This window comes from Ruditapes philippinarum, unplaced genomic scaffold (genome assembly GCF_026571515.1).
Source record: "Ruditapes philippinarum isolate M1 unplaced genomic scaffold, ASM2657151v2 ctg1768_1_1_1_1, whole genome shotgun sequence".
Lineage (NCBI taxonomy): Eukaryota > Metazoa > Mollusca > Bivalvia > Venerida > Veneridae > Ruditapes > Ruditapes philippinarum.
In genome coordinates this window covers 29,051-51,069 of record NW_026852282.1, presented here as the reverse complement: position 1 = coordinate 51,069, position 22,019 = coordinate 29,051, and the positions used below count along the sequence as shown (strand labels likewise).

At 33.9% G+C, this 22,019-nt stretch overlaps 1 protein-coding gene across 1 annotated transcript; it reads left to right on the top strand.

Moving 5' to 3' along the window:
• Nucleotides 1-4,955: 4,955 nt before the first annotated feature.
• On the top strand, nt 4,956-14,080 carry LOC132755293 (uncharacterized). The gene is made up of 3 exons (XM_060746145.1): nt 4,956-5,381; nt 12,623-12,765; nt 13,099-14,080. The coding sequence occupies exons 1-3, from the start codon at nt 5,126-5,128 to the stop codon at nt 14,032-14,034; spliced, it is 1,335 nt and encodes a 444-aa protein (XP_060602128.1). The 5' UTR covers nt 4,956-5,125; the 3' UTR covers nt 14,035-14,080.
• Nucleotides 14,081-22,019: the final 7,939 nt, after the last annotated feature.

Here is a 22,019-nt window from a genome sequence, read left to right as displayed (position 1 = left end):
TTGACGCGCCTGTAGTAAACGCTAACATAAATCGGAATACCTTAAGCGCGTCTTTACAGTATGTTTGTATAACGCTAGTGACGTCACGTCAAAATATATGCATGGCCGTGCAATACCATGTTTACGAAGTTGCAAAATCGGCACGGGTATGTGATAAAGCACCATATTTCATGGGTAAAATTAAATAAATACATATATAAACGAATTAATAAATACCCGTACATACCTGTGTGTAAGAAGATAAAAGAGAAATTGTAGTATCATTTTATCATTACATTTGACCTTTCCAGAAACGTCATCCTTGCAAGGAGTATGGTAATTCATATGCCCTGGATTACGCCGAGAAATTTTGTAATTTATATCAAGACCATTACGAAGAGTTTAACAACATTGGTCGAGAATGGATGGATGCTGTACGAAAATGCTTACAAGTCAAACTTGTACAGTTCCTTAGACCATTTGTTGTGGCAACATGTAAGATTATCAAACAAACGGCCTTTGATTCTCACTCTGGCTGCTATCTTCATCCGGATGTTGGAAAGCCATCTATCTGTGATATTGGCTGTGATAATTGGGCACGTATATTTTGGACTGTAAAGGGTGCACTAATTCAAGACGTGCCAGCTACAACAGCTACCATAAAACAAATGTGGGTTGTTTATGCGAAATGTGATTGTAGTATAGCACAACTTGGAACAGAGATAATAAAATTGATGTGCCGAAAAGAAAAGGAAATTGTCCCGAGGGATAACCAATTTGCCGAAGGTATTTCAGAGCAAATAGCAAGTCAGATGGATTGGGACAGAAGAGGCATAATATTTTTTGGGTTTCCAACTCTCACAAGTTATAATCGTTATAAACGTTCTGCTGAAAATGAGACTGACATTTTTTATATCAACCTTCTAATTGCTTCAAAATCTGAATTCGACCTTAACGCCAATAGTAGCCAAAAAGTTAATGTTTCAGCGGAGGCGACAAGTGTTGCTAAAGCCATTGAAAACGGCAATGTTCGCTTACAATTTCCAGAGGGGATAGATTTTAAAGAATTAAGTCTTTGTGTCGACTACAACTGTACTGAAACTTCACTACAAGTTAAACCGGCACCACCAGAGACATCAGAGAAGAAGAAGGATGGGGGTGGATTAAATGATACAGTGATAATCATCATTGTATGTTCAGTAACTTTCGGAATAATTCTGGTTGTTTCTGTAATTGTAATACTGCGAAAAGTTAACAAATGTTAAACCGCTTGCCAAAGTGTATTACGCGCTCCATTTATGTTCTTTGTGAAGCGTAAGTAATCAATGATATAACCAGCTTTTATACAATAGAAATATAACGTCTGTCCTAATTGTAATTTTTGTATTACGTATATTAATGTTACTTTGCACTATTTCTGAATTAGAAATAACTCGTCCATGTAGTAGGTGGTACAAAGACGTTTTCTTAAGAAAGCGTCTCATGCATAAAAGTGGCCGAATGATGGCAAATAAACCATGCAACTTTGTCGAAATCACTAGAAAATTCAATCTAATTTGCATAAAAATACTGCGTGCTACTGTGAAGATTATATATTATTTTTTAATTTAAAGCTGCATGCCTTCAGATGAGCCAAACTATTTCAAGACAATGAAACTAAGGGGGTTTGGACGGTAACTTGCTTTCCAGTACCGTCCATGAACAGACTCAATTAAACCGAGCCTGCAACATTTTACAATTTTGCCGTGTTGGGCCTTCTTTATGGATTCTGTTTTTCCAATTGAGAAATATGTACTTAGATTTCAAGAAAACAAAACAAATTGAGATTCACATTACGCATTTAGGGCGATTTCAGCATATTTTGACCTCTTTAAATTAAATTACGTGTGTTGTCAGGGTCTTGTGCAATGTGTGAATTACTTTCTGTCTACTTCACAATGTTTTCTGCATATAGGCATGTTTAAATGTTTATAGCTTTGTTTTGACTATAATCTTAGTTGAAAAAAGGCAGAATATGTGTATACCGTTATTAAATTATTCTTGATTTTGCGTATTGTATATGTATATTGAGTATAAACCCTATATTTGGAGACATTAAAGATAGTTTTTGAAAAGTACATATTCTTGAATATTTCCCGTACATAATGATGCATCTTTGTTAGACTTTCTACACGTGTTTTATGCAACTGAAATGAAAAAAAATATAATCAATTATAATTTATGCTATCGTACAGACTAGAATCAGGCCGATCAGAAACTATCCTGACAGCAGGCTTACACACGTTGACTAGAACCATGTCGAACTGTAAATGTGTAAACCACCGGTTGCCCATATGGGCGAGTCCTCCAGAAAGTGTTAGTCATTTTTGAGGATAGCGCAAGATACGGATACAGAAAGATGCCCCAGACTTCTCCTGGTTCTTTAGCGCGCCAAGTGTTTAAGCACTCTTGCACGGGAACTTGATTTAAAGTCTCATCCGAAAGACTGATTAGTAATTTTAGTTGACCTGCCCGGGAATCAAACCCACATAGTCGAGTTTACAGGTCTCGCGCTCTAACCGATTGAGCTATGCGGGCTGTCTTCGGACTGTGGGTCATAAAACTAACTGAAATTATTGATCATTTATCTTTGAAAAAATGCAATAGAGACAATCTTTAATAAACATCTATTTGTATAAGATTAAAAAACTAGAAATGTGTCGTCATGCCACGGATGCCCCCGCATGCAGCCAAAATTTCAGATGTTATAATATTTAGTTCCAAATTTGTTAGCACAAACTATTTTTTCATTTTAAGTTCAAAGCCCTTAAAACTATTCAATGTTAACACAAACCACAATTATACTAAGTTCAAGGCACTGAAACTATTCAGTGTTAACCTCTTTTAAATTGGATAGTGTATATTTGTAGCCAAAATAATGACTATTTACATTTACACAAAAGTATGAGTGGTGAAACTGAAATTTTAATAGATATAACTTTGCCCAAAATCATTGAACCACGACCAAATTCAAACTTTAACTGCTTATTCCTAGATGTATCTACTATTTGATTTCTTGAAAATTTGTGGTTTGTGTTAATATCTGGCGCCTGACAAGTAGCTTTTGTCATCTTAAAAACATGACAGCAGATTGTCTGGTCGTTTCACCTCGCTGACTGCTTAAGATGAGCGAGTTTTAAGATTCGGGAAGCATTTTAAGTAATCGTGGTTTTCGTCGGGAGAGAGGTTACCGTCAGTACAGTTTCGACTGTATATGTCAAATGTACAACCATTTGGGAGGTAATGAACGGAAACTAAAAAGTTGTTTTATTTTCAAAAGTTCAAGAGAGATAACTCTGTCAGATATCGTCAAACCATGAACAAATTCAAATTCTTATGACATATCCATATGTTAATACTCTGCCAAAATCATCGAACCATGACCAAATTTGAATTTGACCTGCGCATTCATATGTCAAATTTGAGATGAATGTGTAATACCGTTGGGACGATAATGAACGGAAACTGAAAATTTCTTATTATTTTCAAAGTGAAAGCGTCATAACTCTGCACCATGATCAAATTCGAACTTGACCTGCACATTCCTTTGGCATATCCATATGTCAAATGTAAGTTGATTGTGTAATTCCGTTGGTGAGATAATGAGCGAAAAGTGAAATTTTTTATATTATTTTCAAAGTGAAAGGGGCATAATTCTGCCAAAAATCATCGAACCATGACCAAATTCGAACAAAGGCCATCCTTTAACATTTAAGATCATCATTTTTTAGAATGGGCAGTTCTAAATCTGGTAAAGATCAAAAACATGCACTGTAAGGCAACAAACACATCATGAACCTTCAGGTCACATGTAATGACACTGGTCACATGTAATGGCACTGATATAAAGCACACATTTGTTAAGTATTTAGGTACAACTCTTGATCGAAATTTATCTTTTGAGGTCTTGACACAAAGCATTTTTCGGAAGGCAAATGCCAGGTTAAAGTTTCTTTTCAGAAAAAGGGATTACCTAACCCAACATACTAACAAATTATTGGCTATGTCCTTGATACAGTGTCATTTTGACTATACATTTTCAATCTTGTATCATGTATTAACACAGGTTTTGACAAATAATCTCAAAACAACACAGAACAAGTTAATGAGATTTTTACTTAATCTGAGCAATAGATCTCATATTGGTTCAGATCATTTCAAAATAATAAATTGGTTATGTGTTAAACACCGTGTGGAAGTCAAACTTGGCTTTTCCCCAGCCTCCTTGAGTGATATCTTTATTTCTCAAGATACTGTCCATGTTTATAACACACGGCTTTTTAAAAAGGGGACATATTCATTTCCTTAAGTTAAAAGGTTTGGATTAAAATCATTTTCGTACATAGGCTGTTCATTGTGGAACAATTTACCAGCCAGTTTTACTCACATTCAAATCTTTTAAACTTGCTGGGAAACAGTACTTTTAGATAAATTGAATTAAAACACATTTTATGAATACAATACTTATGATACTTTTTGGCATGAGTCAAACATGAAGATCTTCTTTAATAAAATAAAGCTTACATAACTTTTCAGATTAATATGTCTTAACTATTAGGTAGAGACTGAGATAAACTTTAATACTTATTAAAAACACAAATACTTAACTATCTGTGATATAAATGTTTTGTTTTGTTTATTCTTATAATATGAATAATCTAGTCTACTTTGGATTGTATATGATAATACAAACATAATACTCAGCATATGTGATATATTTATTGTGTTATACTATTTTTTGTGATATTTTCTGTGATATTTTACATCAAGTATTATCATTGCCTCTCTATGCCCTGCCACCAACAGTTAGGGACCGCAATGAAAATAAGGTTTAATTGGCATGTCATTGTATTTGTGGTCATGTTTATGTCATGTTATATCTCACTATATATGTGATATTACCATATATGCCAAAATAAATCTTATCTTAATCACTTTCACTCTTTCTTAACGTCATGTTAACATCGGTACAATATTCACTAAATAAACAAAGTTTAGTAGGGGTTCTTGAAATAAGGCTTTAACAACTTACTTCCTCGTTTTAATCTAAAATATAAACCCAACATTTAACAAAATCGAGTGTTTGACAATAACAAACATATCAAACATGGATTATATTCTTCACTTGATATTAGTTTTTATATTATTTGGATCAGCGCGCGGTGAGTGTAATAGATCAAATGGACCTTCAGGTTCAACTGAATGTGTCTTGTTATGGCCATACTACAACAAGTACCAATGGGCAACGTGTCTGACTGACACGTATATAAAAACATTCACAAAAGGGCGTAACAGATGCAGGGATACATCGGCGACGTACTGCTGGTATCAGTGTATGGTAGAGATGAATAATCTAGCTGAAGGTATAGCGAGTTAATTTGATTTTCTCCTTAACGAATTGAATTTCTTTTTGTTATTTGACATATTGTCAAATCTTAAATTTATGCTGATAGGTTTTTCATATTGCAAAATCTTGTCTTGATACGTCTTTCAATACAGCAAACGCTGATTTTTACGTCTAGTGAGTTATTTAATTGTCTGATTAAACAAAGTAAAATAAAACCCATATTCCGCCATCGATTTTGTTAAGAAGAAACATACAAATGTATGCATGTTCCTACTTAGATAAGAAAAACATTTAACACAATTTATGTTTGTTCCGACGTGAAAGTTGGACGATGTACTGGAAAATATAAACTTCACGCAGCAAACGTTATTTGATTAAAACAATATAAACATCAAATATAAATTATGTTTTTAAACTATGTTGTAATGTCAAAAAAAATTGTTTTCATGCTTGAAAAACAGCTGTAAAGTTTTAACTCAGACTGACAGACAGATATACAGACATATTACTTCATTTAGTTAAGCACATGTGTACAACATGCGGATTTTCCAATATAGGGAATAAAAACTTTAGTTCTTCCGTGGAAAACAAACTTTTACGTATACCTTAATTTCTACAATCTATTTCTTCTCTTTTTTCTTTTTTATACGCCCGAAAACGAATTGGCGTATAATGTTATGCGCATGGTCGTCCGTCCGTTTGTCTTTTAGCAGTTTTAATGGCCGGTCTGAATCTTTTGAACAGGTGGAAGGAAATTGAAACTACTTGGCAGAAATGTTAAATATAATGAGACAGTGTGCAGAGCGCAGGTTTGACTTTCCTCAGGTTAATGTCAATGTCATATTTAGTCATTTGGTGTAAATTTCAAAATTTCACGTCCGCTTTGTATCTTTTGAGCCGATACAAAGATCTTCAAACTTTTGCAGAAATTGTACTTGTCATGAGATGATATGCAGACACAGATTTGGGCTTCCTGGGGTTATAATTAGCCACTCCCCGAGCATCACTTGATTTATACAGACAGGCAAATGCATTTAAGTTTCATTGTGTGAAACTACAATGTCTATAGCTGAGATAGCATGTAGCATTACCTTATTGACCTTTGCAATTTGATAGGAATCATGTCCCTTGGTTCAATATTGGCTCCACTGTAGGGGTTATTTTATTTTATGTAGACTTACATAAGATTTTTATATAGGAAAAGCCCACATTTGAGACTAATTGTGTGAAACTATGATGCCGAGGGCTTAGATATTTGGCATGTAAGAATACTTTGTGGGCCACAAAATAGATGGTATTAATCATGCCCCTGGGGTAATATTGGCCCCGCCCCGAGTGTCACTTATTTAATATAGTTTGTATAGGAAAACACATTTAAAACTACAATGTCTAGAGTTTAGATATTTGACATGTAGCATTGCCTTGTTGGCTACTATAAAACTGGAATTCATAATGTCCTTTGGGTCGCTATCGCTCCCAACTCTGAGGTCTCTTAGTTAATATAGTATTGTATAGAAAAACACATTTCAGTCTTATTTTGTGAAACTACAATGTCAAGAGCTAAGTTATATAGCATGTAGCATTACCTTGTGAACTTCTGAAAAACTAATAATAATCATGCCCCTGGATTCAATATTGGCCCGCCCCGGGGACACTTGAATTGTGTAGATTTATATAGGAAAACACATTTAAGTCTATTGTTTGAAACTGCAAAGTCCAGAGCTCATAGATTTGGCATGTAGCATCAATTTGTAAATTTCTATGAAAGTTATATTAATCATGACCCTCAGGTCAAAACTGGCCCTGCCCCAGGAGTCACACGCATTATGTTCACCAAGATATTGGAAAACACATCTTATCTTTTTGTTGATAAATACTATGCCTCTTTATTTCGCATATCGCATTGCCTAGTAGACCTCTATAAAATTTTAATGAATCATGTCCTTAAGGTATTACCATCCTAATGCATTACCTCCTCTTTGAAGAGTATTCAAATAGGCTAGAACAACTGTAAACTACATTGAAAATGAGGGCCGTGGGTTCGATCCCCAGAAGGGTCAACTTTTTTTTTCTTTCTTTTTTTCTTTTAACATTATTTATGTATATGTCTCATGTCCCATTTGGAAAGAAAAAATTGTTTAATTTTGATTTTTTAATTTATATAGGTTTTTATTGGCTAAATTATGCTAAATCTAGTGATAAATATGGTACCTGATATTTTCAAAGTGTAATAAAATCAAAACTTGACGGTATAAGTATTTCATATTTTACAAGATCAACCAATATTCTTCTTTAAAAATGTAGGGAAACTTTGAAAACAGGCACTCGTTTGGGTAAATTTTAAGGATTTTTTAAATTAGGCTCCCTTAGTAGGAAAATGGTCAGACACGTTGTAAAAATGGGTGAGGTAGGGTAACATTTTTAGACAGATTTGATAAATTTTAAGTAGAAACCGTAATTTTGCTTATGTGGATTGTTAGCTGAATGGTACTATTTGTTTCTTACCAAAAATTAATGGGAAAACATTTTTCATTAGAATGTTATTGCAGATTATTTAAAGGTTCCTCATTTCTAAAAAAGGGCCCTCATAACATCCTAGCTTGAGTTCAAAAAAATGGCCATAACTTGATTTCCGTACGGTAAAATTTGTTTAAATTGTGCATACAGGTGTACTTTAAGGTATATATCTGACCTATGATGTCAATGTTTTAGTTCCTAATAGTGCCCATTAGGGTCGTAATACCTTAAGGGTAAAAATGCCTCCATCATATAGAATCATAAGGATAATTAAGAAAAAATATTTGTCAGACAAGTTTCTCGACTTGGTCTCTACCCTAATTGAAAGATTGTTTTGGTTACACAAACAAATGTACATTCGGGCTTATATTGTCATACCTCTGCTGTGCTCTTCGGTGCTTTTGTTGTTGTTGTTGTTGTTGTTTGTTTTGTATTGTTTTGTTGTTGTTTTTTGTGTGTGTTTATCCTCCTTGTATCGATTCATGCCCAATCGCTGTTTAATATGTGAAACGTAATACTGCATCACTAATCAAGAAGAGTTTGGCGGATAAATCAAACACTTCTTAAATTTTTAATTTTGGGCCATCCTTTATCATAAATATCAAAAGGCAGTCGGATAGTATACATGTACATGACCACGCCCACTTATTTCTATAAAAAAAATTTCACTAATAAAATATTTTTTCACTCAAAATGTTTTTAAAATATCGTATTTTCAATAAAACAACAAAGGAAAGTCGTTTATATATAAACTATATTTATAGTATATGCACCGACTGCCTGTGTTAATATCAGTACAAAAGAATTTATGGACCTACCAAGGTTATAGCACAAACACTAGGGTTATCTTTGTTTAAACAGATTTTTCGTGTAAAGATCGCAAATATGTTTGCGCAAGATGTTATATATTGATAAAGTCTAACAGGTTTTTTGTTTATTTTCAACTAATGAAAAAAAAATGACAGCCCCATATAGTTTCTATGTTCGTTTGATTGTTTGTTTAAATTTACGCCTTTACGAATAACTATAAATCGTTTTTGTCCCCCGCCTTTACGAAGAAAAAAGGGGGATATAGAAATAGGCTCTGTCCGTCTGTCCGTCCGTCCGTCACACTTTCGTGTCCGGTCCATAACTTCGTCATTTATCAAGGGAATCTGAAATAACTTGGCACAAATGTTTGTTATAATAAGACGATGTGTCATGCGCAATAATCAGATCCCTACCTCGAGAGTTAAGGTCGCACTTGCTCATTTATGTCGTATGGGTATATGTCGTGTCCGGTCCATAACTTTCTTATCTTTGAAGGGATTTTGTAAATACTTGCAAAAATTGTTCACAATAATGAGTCGATATGTCGTGCGCAACAATCGGTTACCTACCTCCAAGGTCAAGGTCACATTTGGAGGTCAAGGATTAACATAGTCTGTTAAAGAGTATATTTTGGGTCCGGTCCATAACTGTTTCATAGATCAAAGGATTTTGTAAATACTTGCCACAAATAGTCATTATGATAAGACGATGTGTCATACGCAACACCTGCATCCCTACCTCCAAGTTCAAGGTCACACTTAGAGGTCAAAAATTAACATTGTCTGTTTAGGGTATATTTTGTGTCCGATGTAGAACTTCTTCGGGATTTTGAAATAACTTGGCACAAATTGTCACAATAAAAAAGGATATGTCAAGTACAACACCTGCACCCTACCTCCAAAGTCAAGGTCACACTTGGAGGTCAAAGGTTAACAGAGTCTGTTATATGATATATCTTGTGTCCCGTACATAACTTCTTTATAGATCAAGGGAATTTGAATATACTTGGCACAAATAGTCACAATGATAAGATGATATGTCATGCGTAACACCTGTGTCCTTACCTCCAGAGTCAAGGTCACACTTAGAGGTCAAAGATTTACATAGTCTGTTATTGGGTATGTTTTGTGTCCAACCCATACTTTTTTTCATAGATCAAGGGATTTTAAAAATACTTTCCACAAATAATCACAATAATGAGATGATATGTCAGGCGCAAAACATTGGTCCCTACGTCCAAGGTCACACTTAGATGTCAAAGATTAACATAGTCTGTAATAGGGTATATTTTGTGTCCGATATATAACTTCTTCATAGTTCAAGGGATTTTGAAAATACTTAGCACAAATAGTTACAATAACAATAAAAAGACAATATGTCATGCACAACACCTGCACCCTACCTTCAAGGTTAAGGTCACACTTAGAGGTCAAAGCTTAACATGATAGATTTTTAAATTCCGTGTTTTTCATTTTATTTCTTTAATAAATTTATTGTTGCATTTGCAGATCTAGCATTGATCATAATTGATCATAATTTTGGACTGAAAGTCCTGAGATCCATACCTCAATTTTTTGAAATAGCACAATTTTATGCTTCGTATAAAACTTCCCCTAGGCTGGGGACGTTGGTTTAAACTCCTCGAAGCCTTTATAAGTACAATAACGCCGAAAAATTTAGGGGAGATCAATGCGTAAAGATTGTCAAATGACAGGCGCATTAATCTTCAAGCTTTCAATGGGAAAGAAAATATAGTTTCTAATTGGTCGAAAATTTCTAATATTGTGTAAGTCTTTACATATATACATGTTCATATTAAGCTCCATGATGATTTATATTAGTGTTAAACAACAGGTTAACCGTAAACAAAATATCTCGAAATTAATAAGGGTTCCAAACCCTAATTTAGAATGATGTGGTTTTCTTCAGGCTGTTATCTTATAATTTCCCCGCGCTTGAGGGGTTACACGCTCGATTAGGAAGCGAGAGGTCTGTAGTTCAAATCCCAGTTAAGGCAACTTTTTTTAAAATTGTTTAAGCCAAATAAACATTGTAATTAGCCTTATAGCCAATTTACTAAAGTTACAACACTGGAAACAGCATTGGTGGCACTATACAAAAACAAATTAGTTGATAATCTTACAACCTTCACCTTTCTGACATTCTGAGACCCAAACAAATTCAGCGCCATCTGTGCTTTGATTTTTTTATTAAAGTGTTTGTTGGTAGGCACGGCTGAAGTTAGAACAGCTAATCGGTATTATAGGAAAAACAAAACACATTGTTGTTAAAATTTAAACTTAATTGCTTTAAAACATCAAAAGGAAAATACGTGTAAAATACAATATACGTACAAACAAAATCTTTAACAACAAAAGATATTTTTAAACTTTTTTCTTAGTCATTAATGTATATTTAGTAATGAAGAAAAAGAAACTGCTTTGACCGATGTTGGTTTAAAAGCGATTGTTATTTTACTATTAGATAACGATACATGAATTATCTTTTCAGAAGTTCAAAAAGCAAAATTCTCACTAAAGCGTGACAGGGACGATTGTGTTGATAATTTAATAAGTGAGATTTTCCTAGAATATAAAGATATAATTTTACCTACGCTTTATAAATTGTTTAATTTTACGTATACAAATTGTGTTCATGCAGAGCCTTGAACAAAAGGTATCAATGTTCTCGTAGCCAAGAAATGAAAGGAAAAATGAAAGGAGCTTATCGAGAGAGTTGTAGCATAAAATATTTTTATTTTAACACACCCGAATACTCTTCGAATACTCTTCGTAAACCGGCTGTAGTTTTACCATTTAGCAACGATTCCGTAAATGTGCCACTCGCTCATAAGGAATAGCACCAACATATTTCTTTTAAAATATTTTTTTTTTTAATTCAACAAAAAATGTCAACTGCAGTCAGCAGAGATATAGCTTTATACTCTTTAACTTTAGTTGTTTTTTGTTTTTTTTTTCTTTTTTTCATAAGTATTTTTAATATAAGCACAATAAACTGTAATCTTGCTTTTAAATCGATCATAAATGAAATAATTTATGAAATAATAAAAATATATCATTATCGTGTGCATTTATTACATTTATCTTCGTAAAATTTTTGATGTTGTTTAAATAATCAGAGTATGGTTACATTAAATTAAAAACGACTCGTCTTCTAGGATTGTAAATATTTTAAAAATCCATAATGATGTTATGATGTATGAAAATGTTAAACATATTCAAGAGTCATTGGCTCCTTATAAATGTTAATGTAACACAGGCGTTAAACAGGGAGAGCCATTTTATCCTTTGTTATTTATATATTTCATATAATTCTAACCGAAAAGTTCTTTGTGTCTAAAATGTGAATTAGACCTTTAAATGTTTCCATATATGATGATAATAATAGTACATGTATTATTTTTGTTGGATAAATACTTAGATGTAACAATTTCCTCAAACGGTAACATTAATCAAGAACAAAAAACTTCCCGTTGCCACTAGAAATCAACTAATATACTTCGAAACTATATATAGATTACTTTTGAATCAATGCTTAAAGATCTACTAGAAATAATATAGAAATATCTTTGAAATATTTATTGATTTGAAGTTATATATTGGTCATTTTTGTAGCAGTTTAGATGCGCAAATCTTTATCCATTAACAGGTATAATGAAATATACACTTGACATGATTCGATGGAAGGGTGATAAATCAGTATTTGATGTATTAATGAATGAAGCATATACAGAATCTTCCAGTGAATTTTTATGAAGAATACATTAGCAAGAATTATTAAAATAAAAAGAAGATCCTTGCTTTATGAACTAACGTAAATATTATTCCAGTGTTCCACAGAAAGCCAAATCGTCTGATTTATTAGGTTGATTACCTGAGCTGCTACTTATTTTTAGCTTTAATTATTTAGGGCCAGTTTACGATAATTGTACTTGCGGAGCAGACGCTTCAAACAATGTTACAACACAACGACCGGTCGTGACGTCTCCCATTCCAAATTGGTGTTTTAGCCCGTCTGGTTCCGATTGCAGTTGGTACAAGGAATGTCTAGAGGTAAATGTACAGCGAATATTTGTTTGTTTCAGCTGATTGTGACTTTCTTTAAAACAATATGCAAAATATAGACATATTTGAAATAAATTTGTTATGAGGCATAGGAACTGAATAAACAAAAACCTTTTCATTTTAACGCATTGTTTTATCTTTTGCTTTTATTGTAATTCCAGTATGTAAAATGTAACACATCTTCTTTGCAAAAAATAATCTTGCGTTAGAAATATTCAGTTACTTATATATAAATGAATCAATAAATACGTGTACATACCTGTATGTAAGAAGATTAAAGAGAAGTTGTAGTATCATTGTCAATACATTTGACCTTTACAGAAACGTTATCCTTGCCAGGAGCATGGTAATTCATATGCCCTGGATTACGCCGAGAAATTTTGTAATTTATATCAAGACCATTACAAAGAGTTTAACAACATTGGACAAGAATGGATCGATGCTGTAAGAAAATGTCTACAAGTCAAACTTGTACCCATCCTTAGACCTTTTGTAATGGCAACATGTGAGAGCATCAGACAACAGGCATTCGAATCTCACTCTGGCTGCTATCTTCATCCGGATGTTGGAAAACCATCTATCTGTGAGATTGGCGGTGTTAATTGGGCTCGTATATTTTGGACTGTTAAGGGTGCGCTGATTCAAGACGCGACAGCAACCTTAAAACAGATGCTTGATGTTGTTGAAGCATGTGGTTCAGAAATACTTTCTACTGGAATGGAGAAGATACAGATGACATTCCGACAAACAACTGAAAATGTCCTGAGGGACTTGAACCAATTTGCCGAAGGTATTTCAGAGCAAATAGCAAGTCAGATGGATTGGTACAGAAGAGGCATAATCTTGTTTGGGTACCCAACTCTCACAAGTTACAATCGTAATAAACGTTCTGCTGACAATAAGACTGACCTTTTTTACATCAACCTCCTGATTGCTTCAAAATCTGAATTCGACCTTAACGCCAATAGTAGCCAGAAAGTTAATGTATCAGCGGAGGCGACAAGTGTTGCTAAAGCCATTGAAAACGGCGATGCTCGCTTACAAATTCCAGAGGGGACGGAGTTTACGGAATTTAGTCTTTGTGTCGACTACAGCTGTACCGAAACTTCTTTACAAGTAAAACCAGCACCGCCAGAGAAGAAGGATAGGGTAGGAGTAAATGCCATAATGATAATCATTATTGTATGTTCAGTAACTTTCGGAATAGCTCTTATAGTTTCGGTAGTTGTTATATTGCGTAAATTTAACAAGTGTTAAACCGCAAATTGCATACAAGTTCTGTGGTAAAGCACAAAGAATTCTTTTTTTTTTCTTTTTTGAATTATTACACCATTTATGTCCTTTGTATATATAGTTAATGCTTGTTCATTTAGCAGTAGAGTATATACAATGGGAATATGACATCTGTCCTGAGTGTATGTGTAAAAGACGGTAACGAGGCTCCTTATCTTGTTTAACGTAGAATAGTTATATTTTGCACAATTTTCTGAATGTAAAATACAAATAAAAACAATTCATCCATATAGGTGGTGAAATGACGTTTATCTAACAAGTGTCTCATGCATAAAAGTGGCCCAGTGACGATAAATAAACAACGCAACTTTGTTGAAATCACTAGAAAATTCAATCAGATTGTGTGCAACTGTGAAGATAGTATTTTGTGCTACTGTGAAGATAGTTTTTTAATTTAAAGCCACATGCTTTTAGATGAGCTAAAATATTTCAAGAAAATCAAACTTGAGAAACATGGACTTAGATTTTAAGAAAGGTAAAGAGATCCAAGATTCAAATAAGGCAGTTAGGGCTTTTTTAGCATATTCTGGCCGCTTTTTGTTTAATTACGTGGGTTGTGAATGTTTTTTGAAATGTGTGAATTACTATCTGTTCACGTCACAATATTTAACCTTTATAATATAAATTTTCAAAATTTTCATGAAATTTAGCATAAATGTGGAAGCATGCTGCTTTAAACAATTTTAGGCATGCGTATGTATTTTCGCAAAGACATGTTTCCAGCACAAAGGCATTTTTCAAATGTTTATAAGTAATGTTTATAAGCTGTTGTTCGTCTATAATCTTAGTTGAAAAAAGACAGAAAATGCGTATACAGTTAGTTTAAATTCTACTGAATTTTGCCTATTTTATATTATGCATGTATTATTAACAAACAGTATCTTTTGAGACAGAAAAGATAGCTTCCGAAAAATATTTCTGGTTCATAATGATGCTTCTGTGTTAGACATTTTACAAACATTGTTGGTGTTTTTGTGGTGTTTTATTTTTAGAAAATATAGCAGATTGTTCATTACCTTTTACGTGGCATCGTGTACCATTTAATTTCAATGTCATGAACATTTGAACTGATGCAGAGCCTATACAATTTTAGCCAATGGTGAAGTTCTGTTCGAGAATAATATTGAAATCAAATATATTTTCATTTGCTTATGTGTATGTGTTTGAACAAAGTGACCAATAAAGGCTGATATTCTATATTGCGTTTTTTTATTTTGGCTCATATTTCGAGATTCTCATTCGGTAAAATAAATATACCCTGTTGTAAGGTTGCCATTTTGTTGATATGTATGGCTTTATGCTAGTAGATTGCTGGTTTTCGGCAGAGTTTTTCTCAGTTTAATTAAGGCAAAACAAAACAAAATAGAATGAACATGTTATTTAATAGTAATGACTTGTAATGGGAAAACAATGCATAATAGAGTAACAAACAAAATATACAACAAATGTACGTATCAAATGCAATTGTTATACTTACTTTATAAAAGTACATATTGCATCAATCATGCATTTATGCAACTGAAATAAGAAAAAAAATTAATCTATTTCAATTTATGCTATCGTACAGACTAGAATCAGTCCGATCAGAAACTATCCGGACAGCAAGCTAACACCCGTTGACTAGTACCATGTGGAACTGTAAATGTGTAAACCACCGGTTGCCCATATGCCTCAAGAAAGTGTTAGTCATTTTTGAGGATAGTGCAAGATACGGATACAGAAAGATGCCCCAGAAGCTTCTCCTGGTTCTTTAGCGTGCCAAGGTTTTAAGTACTCATACACACGGGAACTCGATTTTAAGTCTCATCCGAAAGACTGATTAGTAATTTTAGTTGACCAGCCCGGGAATCTATCTCACAATGTCGAGATTACAGGTCTCGCGCTCTAACCAAAAGAGCTATGCGGGCTGACTCCGGACTTTTGGCTACAAAACTATCCCATTCATAAATGTAAAGTTAATTGAAATATTTGATAATTTATCTTTGAAAAAATGCAAAAGAGACGACATTTAATAAACTTCTATTAGTATAAGATTTAAAAAAAAACTAGAAATGTGTCGTCATGCCACGGATGCCCCCGCATGCAGCCAAAATTTCAGATGTTATAATATTTAGTTCCAAATATGTTTGCACAAACTATTTTTTTCATTTTTAGTTCAAAGCCCTTAAAACTATTAAATGTTAACACAAAACTTTATTATACAAAGTTCAAGGCACTGAAACTATTCAGTGTTAACCTTTTGTTAATTGCATATTTGTAGCCAAAATAATGACTACATATACTTCCACAAAAGAGTGCTGAAACTGAAAATTAAAAAAAAATCCAACATTCAAGATAAATAGATAACTTTGTCCAAAATCATTGAACCACGACCAAATTCAAACTTGAAGTGCTTATTCCTAAGATGACATGTATTTTGATATGATATATCCATATGTCAAATTTGAGTTGAATGTGTACAATCATTGGGTAGATAATGAACGGAAACTAAAAATTTCTGATTTTTTCAAAGTTCAAGAGGGATAACTCTGTCAGCTATCATCAAAACATGAACAACTTCGAACTTGACCTGTGTATTCTTTTGACATATGCATATGTTAAATTTGAGTTTAATATGTACAACTGTTGGGGAGATAATGAATCGAAATTAAAAATTTCTGATTTCTTTTTTCAAAGTTCAAGAGGAATAACTCTGTCAGCTATCATCAAACCATTAACAAATTCGAACTTGAACAGTGTTTTTATATGACATATCCATATGTTAAATTTGAGTTGAATATGTACAACCTTTTGGGTGATAATGAATGGAAACTGAAAATTTCCTTTTTTCAAAGTTATAAGGGCATTACTCTGCCAAAAATCATCGAAACAAGACCAAATTTGAACTTGACCTGCGCATTCCTTTGACATTTCCATATGAAATTAGAGTTGAATGTGTAATTCCGCTGGGGAGATTATGAGCGGAAACTGAAAACTTCATATTATTTTCAATGTGAAAGGGGCACAACTCTGCCAAAAATCATCCAACCATGACCAAATTCAAACTTGACCTGTATTTTGATATGATATATCCATATGTCAAATTTGAGTTTTACAAACGTTACTAAGATAATGAACGGAAAATGATGATGACAGAATGACGAAAGGATAGAAGGACGGAATAACGGAACAGAGTAACACTTCATGCCCGGCCATTTTATGTCGGTGCATAAAAAACATGCTGATGATGGTGATGATGATGATGATGATGAGCTTTACTGGTGGAGGAAGATTTCAGGTCGCTTCCGTGCATTATTTCAGGCACGAATGGGCACCTGAGTAGAACCACCGACGTTCCGTAAGCTAGCTGGATAGCTTCCTCACATGAAAGAATTCAAAGTCCTTGTCGGGATTCGAACCCACAGTGATGGGGGGCAAGTGGTTTTATTGTTGGGCTTTCTTTAGAGATTCTGTTTTTCTCTAATTTATGGGCACATCAGTGTTATCTGTGCAGTGTGGCGGCCCTAAAAAGTCTCTCCGTACATTTAATCAAAGATGTTATAATTTCGATCCTTGAAGATCGTTCAGCACGACATAATTGTTGTGAATACATTTTCTGTGGTATTTTTAGTTTCTTCTATTTGACTTTTTTCAACTTGGGTGGTTCCAGTATTCCTATTTGAACACTTCTAATCACCCTTAGGATATATTTCCTGCTTTTTAAATTGTCTTTTAACGTCTTATCTGTGATATGCAGGCTTCATAACCTCAGATCGATCCCCTTTCAAAATAACATTTTATTTAGTTACGCCCATTGTTTTCTCTTTTGTTGAGGGCTCACGCATTTTTTAATTGGGGACCATACGCCGCTTTTCATGGAATGACATAAAAGTGTCACATTGAAGGTTCCATGATAAAAACCGTATGAACACATCTGCGGATGTTTCTAAATTCAAAATTTCACCATTTTCTTGTTTAAATGTTGAATTCTGCTTAAGCCGGTGCTAGGGGGCGTGGACTGTAACTTGCACTTTCCATTACCGTCCATGAACAGGCTCAATCAAACCGAGCCTGCCACATTTTCAATTTTGCCATGTTGTATGGTGGCTGATTTGTGCCATTCGTGTTTTTGCCCCGCGACCCTGCCGAACGAAAAGTCGAAAATTAATAAGTTAAAATTGCGGGGGATCGGAGCGAAAACGGGCTCATTAGCGAGGGCGCTGGGCGAAGTTTAATAAATAAAACTTCGCCTTGCGCACCCGCTAATTAGCGTGTTTTCGTCCCGCGACCCCGCCAAATGAAAAGTCGACAATTAACAAGTTAAAATGGCGGGGGCGCGGTTCAACGTGTTTTCGCTCCGCTCCCACGCCGTTCTATTTCTTAAATCTCGTCCCGCGCTCCCGCTTATTAGTGTGTTTTCGTCCCGCAACCCCGCCGTTTTAACTTGTTAATCCTCGACTGTTCGCTTGGCGGGGTTCCCAGGGCGAAAACACGAATGGCACAAATCAGGGATTCTGTTTTTCTCTATTTTGAGTCAACGACCTTAACCATTCGACCACGGACGCCCCAATTTACTGGATCTGGTGAATCGTAATGATCATAAATACATTAAAATAAAATTTCAATAAAATGTGCAAAAATCGGAGAGATTCATGTAAAGATAGTTGATTTGTGAAATTTTACTTGACCCCTTAAACACGAAGGGCAACGTGCTTTATATGCATTTAGGCGTTTCACAATGTATACTCCAATTACACACATACGTACGTAAGAACGTAGGCACTTAAATCCCCGCCCATTAAACCCACAGACATGTGGAAAAAAATACAGTTATAATTTTATAATGTATGTTAACCAAAAAATTGCAGTTTTATCACTACAACTTATGATGTCATTAATTAAAGGTTAATATTTGGTTCATGTCCGCTATTGTGTGGACTGTCTCGGGTCTGCAATGCAATACGGCGTTTAGACAAATATTCTGAAATCATTTAGAAATGACATTAGAATACCCCAAATTTTGTTACTACATAAGATATACAGTAACATAGGTATTAAATACATAGTTATTAAAGCAACATTTAATAAATTTCATAAAAACAGAAATAGCGACATTACATGAATAAATTGGGTTTTATATCGACTCAAGATTTTATTTGGTGTCCAGACAACCAAAATGAGTTTTATAAGCATAACAAATGGACAACTTCATTGTGGCGAAATCGAAAGTACAATTTCTGTTTGCATGAGAAACTCCGCCTTCGGATAATCCGTACATCAATATTAAATCAACAAACATGACTATAAGTAGCAGTACTAATTTAACGGTATATTTCCGCATTGTAACGGATGTTTTGATACAAATTTAATCTTTTTTATGAGATGATTATTTTTTCTAAACCCCAGGTCTAGTGCACCGTGAAGTTTAAACGGTTAAAATGTGTTTGCACAAGAATATCTCATATTTGCTGTGTTTCGGATAGCAACTATAACACTGTGACGTAGTGCAAACACAAGGTGATTATAGTCTTCATTTGCAAGTTAAAATTCGTATACGAAACTTTAGTGATACCGTGGGGTTTTCCGTTTAAAATCCTTTTTTATGAACAATATTTGACGAGATTTACAGCAATACTGTTAAAAAGGTTAATGGAACTGTAGAATGCTTGGTTTTTAGGCTGACGGCAAACTATTTTTACATATTTATTTAATGTAGCTTTTAGTGCTCTGTCAAGACGATTTAATTAAGTAGCGGCGTGAGCAAGTGCTAAAACGCGTCGGACTAGTAATCTAAGAAGGTGGTGGTTTTCACTCCGGATCACGACAGTAAAACACATTGAATTTACCAGAGCACAGTTAAGTCACCGCATCGTTCCTGGGCAGGCTGTCAATCAGTTTACAAGTTTTAGTTTCCTTCACTTTCGCAAGGAACTGAAACTTCTGTACATACCGGAGCAGAGGTACAATGCGAATGACCATAGAAAATATTTCATGATCAATTAAAACAAAAATGACCTGCGCCGTCCGGGAATCGGATTCGGGTCATCCGATTCATATTTCAAAGCTCTACCTATTGGGCTAACCGGACGTCTAGTAATCTTAGGATTGCTGGTCGCGTGGTTTCATTCGAAATCCTGTGAGGGGAAATTTGTTGTTTCCTTGAACAAGAAACTTGACGCTTATTGTGTAGTACTGGTTGGTTCTAACTTCCAGGAACTGATTCAAAAGTGTGTGTCTATAAGCTTATAGCTTCCATCGAAATGAGGACTGATTCGATTCCTGTTGTAATTTAGAGTAATACTCGTACTTATCGCGATGAATTTTTTACTGCAATTTATATTCAAATGTTCCAAACCAAGTTATTGTACAAAGTATCTCGACTTGTAAAGTTCAATTAATGGAAAGGTTTTAGCTTTTTTCAACTTTAAGAATGGTAATGCACAAAGAAAAATCCGCTTATTTCATTCACGTAAGAAACATTAAATAAAGATTTCTGGGGGGAAAAAGACGGCTAACATGTTATATTTCGTGCCTCATTCGACTTCTAAGATAGTGTTGATGTTTAAAAGTTGAAGTGGAATCCAGAATTAAGCCTCAAAAGTGACTGATTCCGAAGTTTGACGGAAAGGCCGAGAAGATGCGATAGATTCGTGCTTAGGATGACGGCATTCCGCCGTTTAGAACGAAATTGAAAAATGTACGCAACTTTTAGAAAATACTGTTAGGTGCAATGACATTTAATTCACGGAAATTTTATCTATTGAATATGGTAAAATATAAATGAAAAAAATATCATTACTGTAGATACGGTTCGATCGAAATATCTCAGGTTCTTTTCACAGCACATGACACATATTAATTTAATTAATTTAGTCTTACAATGGCTGCCGTTGCAGGTTGGAATATCTGACTCCAGGGAAACTTATACACAGCGGTAACGAGCCACTGTCAATACAAGAATGCTGTAATGCAAAATGATATTATATGGTCGTATTATTATATATGTTTAATTCTGTGGAAAAAATGTAGCATTTCAACATAATATTTACAAAACACTACTACTAGTATATCAACAGCATATGAAAATATGTTTACTTCTGTGAAATGTACATTTTTTTTAATTTAGCAAATATCACAATGTAATTTAAACTTGTAAAATATATTTGTAGAACTATAACATACAAAGAATTTATGCTTAATTGGTAAATATTTCAACAAAATAAAGTAGTAGGTTTAACAGGTTTCATTACTTAAACATTAAACGATAAGACTTTGTCATAATTATAATTGTTATTAAGGTATCAAGTAACAAAGTTTTATATTCCACTGTGGAAAAACATTGCATAAATATTTGCCAATTTTATCATTGCAAGACAAAACTATTTTGATTAATTAGTGAATTATCTGTTTGTACAATCAATATAAGTGTATCAATGTATATATAAAGATGCGAATGAATAAAGACATGGATTATTTCTTTCAATTTATATTAATTGCAATGTTAATTGGACTAGCTCGCGGTGCATGTAGTAAATGGACTGGACCTTCCTGTTCAACTGAATGTGTCTTGTTAGAGCCCTACTACAACAAGTACCAATGGGCAAAGTGTCTGACTGACACATACATAAAGACATTCTCAAAGGGAGATCACCAATGCAGGGATTCAACAGCGACATACTGCTGGTAGAGGTGCATGATCTAGATCAAGGTGAAACATTATATATTGTATCTCTATTTTCTCTATGAAAAAGGAATAATTCAATATTAAAGCACATGTACAAGCAACATGAAACTATAATCATTGTTTTTCAACGAATTTTGATAGAAAAAAATGGGTTCGGTATTCATTCAATTATAACAATTTAATGCATTAATTTAAAATGTTAGGGACTCATTCGCACCTCAATTCTTCCAGATATATTGTCATAGATGGATGTTAAATGTTATATAATATGACCATAATAAAACAA